This window comes from Argiope bruennichi, chromosome 11, assembly GCF_947563725.1.
Source record: "Argiope bruennichi chromosome 11, qqArgBrue1.1, whole genome shotgun sequence".
Taxonomy (NCBI): domain Eukaryota; kingdom Metazoa; phylum Arthropoda; class Arachnida; order Araneae; family Araneidae; genus Argiope; species Argiope bruennichi.
The window spans coordinates 54,088,669-54,101,855 of record NC_079161.1 but is presented as its reverse complement, the minus strand read 5'-3'; the positions used below and the strand labels follow the sequence as shown (position 1 = coordinate 54,101,855).

Genomic DNA, 13,187 nt, shown 5'->3' with positions numbered 1-13,187 from the left:
TATATGATAATCAAAATTTGAAGTTTTAAAATATTTTGATGAAGAAGCTATTAAAGTAGAAATTGCATAAAATATTTAATTATTAAAATTTTAACGAACATTAAGATTGGAGAACCGGCTGGTCGCCAAAGGCGGCTAGTATCAACTAAGTGGGAGAAAACATACTCCTCTAACATTCTACAATAGATATCACCATTTATGGAATTTTCTACAAAAATGAAGGGACCTATAACATGGATATGCATAAGGCCGCACCAAACATTCCCTTTCGGTGAACCCCAAATTCTACAATTATATCAGTTCAGTACAAAAATCACATTTTTTAAAAAAAATCGTTATTAGTATCTATCATGTCTAGCATAGTAACAGCAAAATCTAGTCTCTTGTTTTTGTCTGTTAGTTTGATTTGGAGTACAAGTTATACCTTGTACGCTGTTAGGAAGAGAATTTTATGAACCACTTTATAAACAATCAAAGATTTTTCGACGTTTCAAAGATTTTTTTCGGACTTCATTGACATGAAGTATGGGTTTTTTTGGCATTCTCTTCAGACACTCTTGGCCTACTAGACAACTTTCGTTTTAACACATTTCCCATTTCTTTAAATGCACGTAGCCATTGACGAATGGTTTTGTCTGTAGGCTCATTACCACTATACTTGCGCTCAAAGTTTCATTGCACATTGTTAACAGATCCAGTTTCTATAAGCCAGATAACACACTCAGCCTTTTGTTGTGGCGTCGCCATCGCTCTGCACTATGGAATCAGCCACAGCTGTTTTACTTGAAGGTATATGACGTACGACGCTATCAAGTATTGAAAAAACAAACTGAAACTAGTGTGAATAAAATTTGATGAGATACTGATTCTTTAAAATTGACTGATCTGACCAGACTCACACCATTAACTCGATACGATTGTTTTAAAACTCTGGAGTTCTTTTATGGGCACCCTATAATTGAAATAAATTTTCTGTTAAAAGATTTTAAATAAACCCCTTTAAATCAAATGTTCATGTTTTAAATTCATTCCATAATTATCACTAAACTGTCACTTTTATTGTTAATTTATTATATTCTTGCAATATTCCTTGCTTAAAGGACCTATAGTAAAAACACTATTCAACAAAACAATAAGTTATAAATAAGAGATTTGTATTTGTACTTCTATGCACAGTCAGTCTCTTAGTAAGATGTCTTTATTTTACAGATAAAGTATTTGCTACTAAATGGATGCCATGTCAATGGATTCCAGCCTCGATGCTTAAAATGAAGAATCCAGAATAAATGAGAATCTTGGTGATAGCCCCATCAGGGCTCGAGTTTTGAAGTTAGTTCTAAAATATTCTATGCCCTGTCATGGGAACTATAAAGATTGAATTCAGTATTCAAGCAAGTAGTTGAGCTAAGTACCTCTTTGGAGTGTTGATTTTGCGAAATCCCTTTGACTGTTTTGTAATACTGTGAGAGTTTAATAGCGATTTACTAATACTGCACTGCAGTTTCCTACAGTGTTGTTCTAATTTACCTACTTTCATTTAGGCTGTATTATATTACCCGAATTTCATGTTTTTATGTAGAATAAAACGGCATTAACTTAGCTGTTATTGAGCTTATTGGACTTTTCATCATGCATCCAATGGACAGATTTTCCTTAACAATAATTTTTTAAGGATTATTCTTGAGCACTGCCTCTTTGCCAGTGGCCTTAATGGCACCCATTTTGAAATGATGAACTTAAAGAACCACAAAAAATTTCAGATTAATTTTTTTTCAGAAGAAAACTTAATGAACAAAAAATATAATGCTTTATGTCACTAAAGGAATTTAAAACAGTCTTCCAATTGGAAATATATATTTTTCTAATTGCATAGTTTACATTTAGCTATACTAATGTCCTATTTTAAAGCAAAACCAGGACTATTTTTTGGATGGATTTAATAATTTTAAGCCATCAGAAGTCAAAGGTGACATCTGAGCAGGCATCCCTCCTTTCCAAACTTCCGCACCACACCAGTGGGAGGGCAGTTGGACTCAAATGATTTAACACTCACTAAAAATTCTTATACAGCGATTCTTTGGTAGTATCAAGTCTTGAACCTGGAACCCTCCGGTTCCAAAGTCGAGACCTTACACTCATTCAACCATGGCCCCTTTTTAATGTCACAGATTTGCCATTTGGCCATGATCAAAATGGATACATTTGTAAACAAATTTAATAATTTATGTTTTTCTACAATTGATATAAATGTTAAAAAATTTACCAAATCTAAAGGTTGAGTGAAGATTTCAATGAATAAATGTAGATATTCTGCAATGAAGCGGCTAATATATATTCTCCATGCTGGAAGTGAGTGCAAATGCCGAAGAACACTGACATATTCTTCAGCGAGTGTACTGCAATGAGAGGCTGTTAAGGATACTTTAGGTCGCATTTCCCACTTTCCTTTATGGGGATATTCTAGAAATAATAAATACAAAAGGATATACTTTCAACTAATAATAATAGCAATGCATCAGTTGCAGTATATAAGGAAAATTGCATTACCCAGTTATTGAATTTGAAAGAAATATGCTCAATAGGTTGAAATTTTAATTATAATATTGGCGATAATTTTCCAGGAAATATTATTCACATAAATCCTTTTTACACCACTTTTAAATTAACCTTATTAACATGCTTTATCTAATTAACAATTTATTAGATGTAAAATATGCTACACTGTTTTAATGTTGAAATCAAGTGCTATTGAAAAACAAAGCTGGCATTAACAATGAGAAATTAGACAATTACATCATGTGAATAAAATTCAATCAGTTTGTCCATATAGACAAGACACTGAACAGGTGCAAGACAATTAGAATAGTACATTAAAATTATAGTTTGAAATTCGAAAATATCTTTATTATTAAGGGAACTAAGTATAAAAGACATTATGCATAAAATATTTCATTAAAAAGAAAATCAGTCACACTATTGTTGGTGAACAAGCTGGTCACTAAATAAATAGATTAAGTAATAGATTAATATAATAGTAATAGATTAATATAATTAGATTAAGTAACAAGTTTAAAATAAATTCACTCACTGAAGTCAATTTAAAAGTATGGAATTACTCAAATACAGAAATAAAATTTTAAAAAATAAGATTAATAATTTATATTTATGAGCAAAAATTTTACAATTTGGTCAAAAATTTATAAAATATGTGTAAAAATAAAATAAAATATTAAAAATGATCATGTTTTAATAGGCACTTTAAAATATGAAGTAGGATTAACTGTGTCTTTTTTAAGTTCTTTATGACCCTTTATAAAACACTGAATATAAGCAAGCACTTTTTTGAAATCCTAAAAATTATGAAAAATAAGAAGGATTAAGAATACAATCTTAGTAATAATCATAATATTCAAGTCAATTACATGCAGATATTTTGTAAGTAATAACTAATGCTTCATTAATTTTATTCAGTGGCATCTAGACCATAGCGTTATATTTTCCTTCTTCGTCATACTTAAAAAAAAAAAAAAAAATACAAATGTATTACTTTTTTATCTTTTTGAAATCCTCTAAAATAGTGTACAAGGTATCGATAATTCTTCTTGCTCTCTAGCCGCTACTCCATTATTTATTTCCCTAAGGTAAAATGTTACGGTAATGATCAAGTTACATATGATATGTAATAATCGTGGCTTCTTGATCCATATTTAAAATTGTAAAAAACCTTTTGGGATATTTTGTATGTATCCAGTAATTGTGATGCTGATTATATTCTCACTTATATACAAAAGTAAATTACAAGTTTCATAATGCTTTATCAGACCATTTTTTAAATCAAAAATTTAAGAAATATACTTAATTTAGAATTATTTTTAAGATTTTGTAACATTCTTGTAATAAATATAAATATTTAAGCAATAATTTGTATTTTTTAAATGTTTCGAACACAGACAAATATTATAAAGTTTAATTTTCAAAAACAAATAAAAATATTGTTACGAATCTGTAATGTTGCTTATTAGCATACTTAGTTCCATCGTAGGAAAGATAGTTTTACAGACAGATTTATGGGATGCAGATCAGATGCCGGATTGACCAGCAGACTTGGCAACGAATTTGGCGATAAAATGGATGATACTAGAATCTACAGAAATTTTGGCAATAGGATCAATAGGAGGCGAATTATGCTGATTCTTTGAGAACCTTCTGTGCTCTGCTCCAGAAGCTAAAAGAGGTCAGCATATCAAGCCAGAACCAAATTGTATTGTTACAGTAGAATCAGCGCCAAATTAGTTGAATCAGTCCAACAAAACGCAAGTGCTGAGTGGAACACAAGTGATTAGTGGGTTAAGAATTCAATTGCATGCTGAGTCTTATAGACTAGTATTGAAGCAACATTCAAGTCATGAGTTGAGTAATTAGTCATATAGTAGTGAATTGGCAGTTGAGTACAGTTAAAACGAGCATAGTAGAGAGTAGTAGGTGTTGGGAGAGACCTTAATGAATAACTATGTGAATTTTCTTTTCCTGCTGAGTTCTGGCTGGTTCTTTTGTGGACTGTTGTAATTATTTACCACCAATTGTTACTTGTTGACTGCTATTTGTTCTAAGTACTGTTGCGTCTTGCTTGCATATGTCTCAGCTGTATATTTATCGGCTGTCTATTCATGTTTTTGTTTAACAAACATTATTTATTATTAAGACTTGCTGACTATGTCACCATACACTCACTACAATGAAGCCGTTGAGTTTACAGAATTTTCGCAACAATATGATATTTATAACATCTATAGTAATTACAAAGCAATTAAAAAGTTTATTGATAATTTTACTAAATATTTGCTATGAAGATCATTTTATGGAGACAGAAAAAGCGATTTTAAAAAACAAATTAATGAGAAAAGTCATACCAATTGGATGTAAAGTAGGGTCTCTGTAACAAGCAAGCAGCACAATGCCCAAAAATTCAAAAAACTGTTCCACAGTATGCCTGAACCGGTCTGCCGAAAAACTTAATGACCAAGTAGAAAGTATGGTTTTCAATAATCTCAGAGCTTGCACCTAAAATATTGAACAAAATGCTCAGTGAATGCAAGAAATAAATGAAACTAAAATATAAGCTTATGATATGCACATGGATGTTATTGGTCATCTATAGGCCAGACTGTTTAATATACAGCTAACAAATAGGACATATATATATCTAAGATAATGGAAATGTGCATACTGAAGTGATTTTTTAAAAAAATGTTGGTTAAATTTTATTTATTTAAAAATTAAACTGAATGTTTCAGTTTCTTGCAATATCTTATTAAAATATTACTGCACAAAAATGAATTTTACACTATTTCAATATTTAAAAAAATATATCTATTTAATGATATTAATTTAATACTCAATACAATTTTTTTTAGAAATTTTGGCAATTTTTTTATAATTATCTTTTTACCTAATTTCCAATAATAGGTTATATTGTTGCTCTGAAACTGAAATATTTTCACTGTTTAATCAAAAATTTAATTGCATGACTTTTTTTCATTGTTGAAAGCTATGAAAAAATAGTTCTGTTTAATATCGTGTAGTCGACAAGATAAAAAAGTGACATTACGATACCCTTAAAATTAGATGATAGATGAATTGGGCATTTATATTTTCAATAGTGTTATGCATCATAGGACTATCACCGACAGAAAGGATCATGCACACAACAAAAAGGGCATAAAAGAAAGTAACAAGGTTTTGATGTCTGACAATATGATGGAATCAGGGTTAATTTATATATACACAATTTAAATATAATTAGATAAAGAATAATATCCAATGAATTAACTGTCGATTAGTATGTAATAATTGGAAAGATGCAAAAAAAAAGTGACAATCAAATTATTTTATTAAAAGTAATAAATAATTTTAATAAAATGTATGTAAGTTTCATATGTGGCAATAAAGTTTCAATTCATCGAAAAATCACCAATTATAATCTAGTCACAATTACCCAAGCTTTGGATTTCCTGAGATTATATATTTCATTGTACAGTACTAAATCTAGTTTTTAACATACTTTTGTAATCAGTTGTGATCCTGTCAAAGGCTGTGGGGCAGCAATAATTTTCATTAATAAAATTATCCAAGACGGTGTACTGAGAGCCTGGCACATAGCAGAAGAGCATGCTGTGGCTCGTATAAAACTAAGAGATGCCCATTCTTTGTGCTGTTCGAGTGAAAGCCAATTGGCTGCACTTCTGGGAGCTGAAAAAACAGGAAATATATATTATTTCAAAATAATTTAAAATACAGAAAATATATTCTGAAATTAAATACATAGATATTTAGTTAAGATGGCCAATTGTTCATCTTAAATTTCATTTAATAAAAACAGTAAATACTTTTCAAAAATTTGGAGCCCCATCTAATAAAAAAATAATCAAATTTGTCATTGTTCTTTGTATTATTTTTATCATCAGCATCTCTCTACAAATATAAATACTACATTCATGAATAAAATATATATGGATACAATTTTTTTATAAACTTCTGATACAGCATATTTAGTTTGTTAAAATTCATTGCTAGTTAAAGATATAAGTTAAAAGATAAATTAAAGTATCATTGCCATAGTTACATGAAATAAGTACTACTAAATATTTTTTTTCGAAAGCTAACCTATATAAATTACATAATTTTTATAAAATAGCTATTATTAACTTAGTTACTGCGGCTAACTTGACTTCGTTCAAATGAAAGTTGAACTGCCATTTGCTCAATATATGGCAGTAACAGACAAATTCACGATGACTTAATCTGAGATCAAATATTATACATAAAGATATATTACAAATATATTCAGAGCAATAAACCGCCTTTGCTATATCTGCATATTATGTTACTAATATTATATATGTTGGTAATCTTTACAAATAATAAAGACAAATATGTGTGTTGGAGCTCACAGATGAGAGAGAAGTACTAAATTTAAAGGACAAAAATATGCACATCACAGTATTTTTTAAACATTTAAATTAGAATTTTTGTTAAAAATTATGCCAAATTTTGACATTTTTCTGCAATTGTTTTTTTAATGACACTAGTTTTATAGCCGTACAATTTATATCTGCATTTTCAGTTATTTTTGTCTAATTTTGAATAATAGATCAATTGTTACATAGAAATTCAAACTATTTCAATTGTTTAATTAAATATTAACATTCATTAAATATTAACACTGCATGATTTTCTTTCACTATTAAAAGCTAAAGATTCTGTTAAATGCCCATGTGGTTATAGTTTACAACATCTTGAAATTTAGCAAATAGATAAATCATATTTAATAACTTTTAATAGTAATGTGCAAGGCAATTAAAACAATTTGATGGTATCATGGACATTGTTATATTTGAATGAATTATCTAAAATTAAATATATCCAATATTCCCTGCAGACCAACTGGTCACCAGAAGCAACTACTGATGTCATAAAAGAAAAGATATCCTTATTAATTTATAAGTATTTATTACATCTCCTTCAAAGCAATTTCTCAACTGTAAGGTAATTTTAGCCAACATTTTCCAGATCCTCAAAATATGCTTTAAAACTATTTTTGTGATACTCCTGTCTTCACAGAGATTCTTTTATTGATTGAATTGATTCAAAACATTGGTCATAAGATACAATTCTAATTGTAGAAATAAGAAAAAGTCATATGGCGCTATGTCTGATAAACATGAAACTGATGGAGCCAATTTTTTAAAAATTTCTTTGGCTAAAATTTAAGGAAAATAATAACAAATTTTTAAGAACCTTTATCATGGTGCATTTCATTATAATTCAGGTCGATTTCAAAGTTTCTAATAGCAATCACTGAGCACTAAAATTTCTAATCCGACAGATGATAAGCTGATGATCTACTAATGCGCGATTCGTCTATAGAAGAATCATGATCATTTATAGCATTGAAATATTATGATTTTTAATAAATATTACTTTAAAGGTAAAAGGCGACAATTTAAATATTTTTATAGAAAAAATTGCATTGTAGAAAAAAATTTTACACTCTATTTTTTGAATTATGACATTCAGTATTTTGGAAAAATTGAAGAAATTAAAATTCTTACCAATAATAAATTTATTCTTAAAACATAATATGAAATCAAATTATTATTACAATGTTTATGTGGGCCAGGAAAAGGTCTCACAAAAGTTTGAATATTATTTTTAATACATATGATTTAAAATAAAGCATTTAAAATAATTTTAGACTGCCATAGTTCATTTGGCTGAATGGTCAATTCAACAACCCAACAGCAATAACAAAAAACTAACAACAGCAATTTAGCAATTAGAGCTGCAGAACATTTGTAAATTATTTTTAAACTTGTATTTCTGTTGTTTTTTTTTTATTTAATTTTATTTGCTTACTTTTCAATACTAATACTTCAATCATCAACAAAAATGGGGGGAAAGTAATAAAAACAAGAAAAGATGGCAAAAAATTAATTTACAAGTAAAAAAGACAGAGATAGGGAATGAAATGAAGCAGTCTTAGAAAGTATTCGTCCACAGCAAGTGTATTACTGTGCACAACTATTTATTTTCCACTCATTTCTAAAGCCTGCCTCCAATCTTTCTGTATGTATTTCTTTGCTTTCTCTCAATAGTTATTTAGATTTTGGTTTTGTTTCATATTACTTTGACAAAATTGATATGAAACAATTACTTTTGTGAAAGTAACGTGAAAGTATAATACTATTTATTCAATATCTATTTTTTTCCTGCTAGAATCACTCTTTATTAAAATGTATGCAGATAATTATCTGAGATAACATTCAGAAAAAAAGTTTTAGAATGAAAGATCAATTATCGTTATAAAAATTAAATAAACAATGAACACTGCAGATCTTTAAAATGTCACGTTTTCACAATTCCTGCCGAGTGAAAAAATTGAATAATTAAACCACACATACACCACAGTACAGATTTAGATAATGTTTGAATACACTGAACATCTTCAAAAAGGAAAAATCATTAGAAGTGATAAAAATTGCATGTGTTTCACAGATCTATTTCTGAGGTGTCACTGATAAAATATTAATAAATTTTGCTAAAACCAAGTTATTGTTTTTTAAAAATTTAATAATTTTTTTTTACAAAACTCAATTGAGCATCATTATTAGCTATAATTATGTACAAACATATCATCAAAGGTTTATAATGGATTGCTCCACCAATTTAAGTGAGAAAAAAAATTATTATTCTGTCAAGTATGAAAATCTTACTTTGAGTGTCTCCATAAATAGTATTGAGAATTGATCTCAATAGTCCTGCTAAGGAATTAACTGCTGGCTTAGGAACGTTGTTAGCAAATAAACCCATATATAATGACAAATTTTTGAGAAGCAGAAGACAGGAATCATGAAGAAGAAGAACGGGCTGACCTGCTTGATATACATCTGAAGAAGCTGCAAACATAAGATTTTTAACAACATGAATATTTGACAAACAGGGCACTTTATTATTAAATAGAAAAAGGGGACATTACATGAATATCATTAAAATTTATAAGACAATATAAAAAACTGCTCAACTCTGTTAATTTTAATTTCCAATACTTGCTTCAAACTGATGTCTTTAATTGTTTGTGTATTAACACTAGATTTAAGGACATTCTCTATGACACACGTCAATTGGATGAGCGAACAACTACACATATTTAAAGAAAAAAAACAACCACTTAGAAGGCGATATAATTTTACTCTAAAAGTAAAAAATAAAAATAAAAAAAATGTCTATTAATAGAAAATTTTTATTATTCAAAAATTTTAGCATACATTATTTCAATATTTTAAATTCATTTTGCACATCTTTTACACAATTATTCAATTGTGTTTGTATACTTTTCTGCAAATAATCTTTTTCACATATTTTACAAATGTTATTGTTTCTATTTCTTTTATTGTTTCTATTTCTTATGTTATTGTTTCTTTTTCTTAAGTCAATTTAATAACCCTTGTTTTCTTAAAAAGTACTAGGTGACAGGAGATTATAATCTAGGATTTTGTATATTTTCTTATTTCCTTCTGCAAGTTTATTGGACAACTGAAATAGAAAATCCTTTTTGGATAGTTTTGTAGTGCATTCTTATATAATTCTTATATAGATATATATTATATATATCTATGCGTTTATTGCAACTAAATCTCAAATGTTGAAAAACAGCTAGAGAGACCATCGAAAATATGCTGCCTTGATGGTATATATTAGTGCCATTTAGTATAATATGTCGACTCCAAACTTTGTTTCATTGTAATATGCTATTGTTTCTAGGGATGTTTGTTATTGTCTTTTAACACTAGGTTTACGATTGTGTCAAACTGACACATATTCATAACGATCGATATGCCACATAGAGAATTACAATATTTCAATACATTTGAAGAAAATAGACTATCAATACATATTTGCCTCATTCAACAGATAAAAGTCAGTTAAAGAGATAAAATAAAAATGCAAATTTTGTTTGTAATTTTCCTTATAATATTTGAAATGTTTCAAAATGACACGCTTCCATAAGCCTAGTATTAAAAAAATTTCAACCGTGAAGCATTTGTATAAGTCCACCTCAGCCATTTTTCTTTATCAATATATTTCAATCATTGTCATTTTTTATTTTACTTTTGGGTTTTTTACTAAGTGATAAAACTATAATGATTTTTGCATAACTATCTTCCATTAAGAATGGAAAATTTAAAGTAGTATACCATTATATACACATATTTCAAATCTGATGGACTGAACTTTACTGAAATCTTAGCGTCTTAATCAAATAAAACTTAACTACTACACATTTTATCTAACAGATGATAACTATGTTATACCCAATTACATAAATAGAAATTTTTTTAAAAAAAATCCAGTTATAAGAATTTTTCACAGTAAGTTTTTCTGATAATTGGTATTATGCCGTTTGAAATACAGTGAACATTTGTGTTCTTGTAATATGCAATGAAACCTTCCACATATCTTGGATTTTCAATAACTAGCTATTTCTGTGTATCTAACAGTTTTATACATTGAAAAAAATTTCACATAAAGCAATGCATGCTTCTTGCAACAATTAGTTATTTTCATAAGACAAAATAAAAATTAATAAGATGAAAAAAGCTGTTTCACAGATTCTCATTTCAACATAAATCTTCAAAAGACCAGATATTTATGAGCAAACAATTAAACCTTTAGTTTAGCTTTATATTTTTAATAGCAAGTATGCCAGTCTCTAAATGGAAATATTAATGGTTGTATCGAATATAGGGGATACCTTTCTAACAACGTATTTCTGCACTGTTCCTGCACATATACCCTATGCTCCTGGTTTGCAAAAAATAGAAGATTCTATGTAAGAAAAATCCGGAAACAGTTTTCTTGACTAGTCATCCATTTATTCATATTGAGCCACACCTTATTTTTCTACAATTTCTGATAAGCATTCCATATCATGGTTACGAATATTTCTTTATATTAAAAATATTTTTTTTATAAACTACTAATTTCACAAGAAATTCGCTGGGTTTCCTCATAATCATTAAAATAAATTTGCTCGGCTCTTCCTTGCGAGCTACTGATCACTCACTCTCCATGTGAACGTCTACTTTTCTTGATTGCCAAGCAAACAAGAAATCTTTTCAGCATAACTTTCAAGACAATGCAAATGTACTGCTATCTGGGACTAGAAAAGAGAACTAGTCCAAACAGCTTTAAAGAGTAGAAGACAGAAAGAGGAACAAGAAATAAAATATGGCAAAAAAGAGTACGAAATTTTTACATGTAAAGGATCAATAATTTTGAAAAATAATTCTTTATATATTTCAAACAAAGACTTAAAAAAAATTAAGTTTCTAAAAAGTTCATTTCTATATACAAAAATTTCTATACATTAAATTTTTATCAAGGAATCTTCAAGTTTGTAATATAGAGATGCAACTATTGGTTAGGATTTGTTATGATTTATTTGCCTTTTGATATATCTAAGACAAAGTAGTAATTAGTTGTTACACCATTCCAAATAAATTAAGATATATAAATTATTGATATAAAGAATGACAAAACGTTACTTATAGAAATCATCTTATGCATAGTCATAAAATAAGCAAGAAACACAGAAACTTTTTATCTATTAGAGTGGTCCCATTTAATAACCAGATCATATATATATATATATATATATATATATATATATATATATATATTAAATTTAGGTTGATAAGAAGAGCCTCATTTAGATGCAAGTCGTTTCAATTCCATTGAGGATCTAGTTGCCAGGGTTTCTGTAATAGGATTTTATCTCATATTTCTGCACTTTTCTGTGAAACCAGTGTAAAAGTTGGTGAAGACACTTTTGATCGATTTTTATACCATTTCCCATTAAACATATATTTTAACACCTTTTTTCATTTCCTCTCTGATATTCTAATGACTAATTATTTCAAAATACAGAAATAAACATCTGGCATTTCGACACTTTATCCATGATCAAGAACTATAGTGGTCCTTCAATGATTTCAACTTCAAGTATTTCATCACTTCTTAAAATTAATGTACTTTGAGTTTTGGAACACCCTGTATTCTATGAATAAACGAAAAATTCCTAATTTACATAATGCTAAAATAATAAAATCTTACAATCATCCTCTTCTGAGTCAGACAAAGATTCCTGCTGAGGTAGAGGCAATGGATCAGCCAGTTTCAAATCATACTTCCCTTCTTTTCCCATTCGATATGAATTAGTAGATCCAGTTTCCCACTGAACTCGAATCCAACCATCTTCACCTAATTCTCCAATAACAGTTCCTTCCCCAGGTGGAGGCCCATCCTACAATATAACAATTCACATCAAAAGATTAATCTTGGAATGTCTAAGAATCACAAATAATACAAGATACCTTAATTAAGAACAAACAAATGCTTATTAAAACAGTAATCTTCTTATAAATGTTATACAAAAAGCAGTAATCTTCTTATAAATGTTATGCAAAGTTACTTTCAAAATCATGTTTATAAAAAGCTATATTAACAAAAATGTTTTCTTGATTTTGAAATCATGATAATAATTCACCCTAAATTCTTACAACTCTAAAAAGATAATAATATATATTTGTGCAAGTTAATTCAAGAACACCCAGGGTACTATTTATAGG

General features: G+C 28.2%; 1 protein-coding gene across 1 annotated transcript in view; it reads right to left on the bottom strand.

Annotated features, from left to right (window-relative positions):
- Positions 1 to 13,187, bottom strand: part of LOC129957695 (E3 ubiquitin-protein ligase HERC2-like) — a 169,474-nt gene that overhangs the window by 91,539 nt on the left and 64,748 nt on the right. Inside the window, exons 34-38 of the mRNA XM_056070153.1 lie at positions 12,673 to 12,862; positions 9,273 to 9,455; positions 6,062 to 6,249; positions 4,911 to 5,061; positions 2,264 to 2,460 (exon numbers count right to left, since the gene is read on the bottom strand). Of these exons, the coding sequence (XP_055926128.1) occupies positions 2,264 to 2,460; positions 4,911 to 5,061; positions 6,062 to 6,249; positions 9,273 to 9,455; positions 12,673 to 12,862 (909 nt within the window). The remainder of the gene's footprint in view (positions 1 to 2,263; positions 2,461 to 4,910; positions 5,062 to 6,061; positions 6,250 to 9,272; positions 9,456 to 12,672; positions 12,863 to 13,187) is intronic.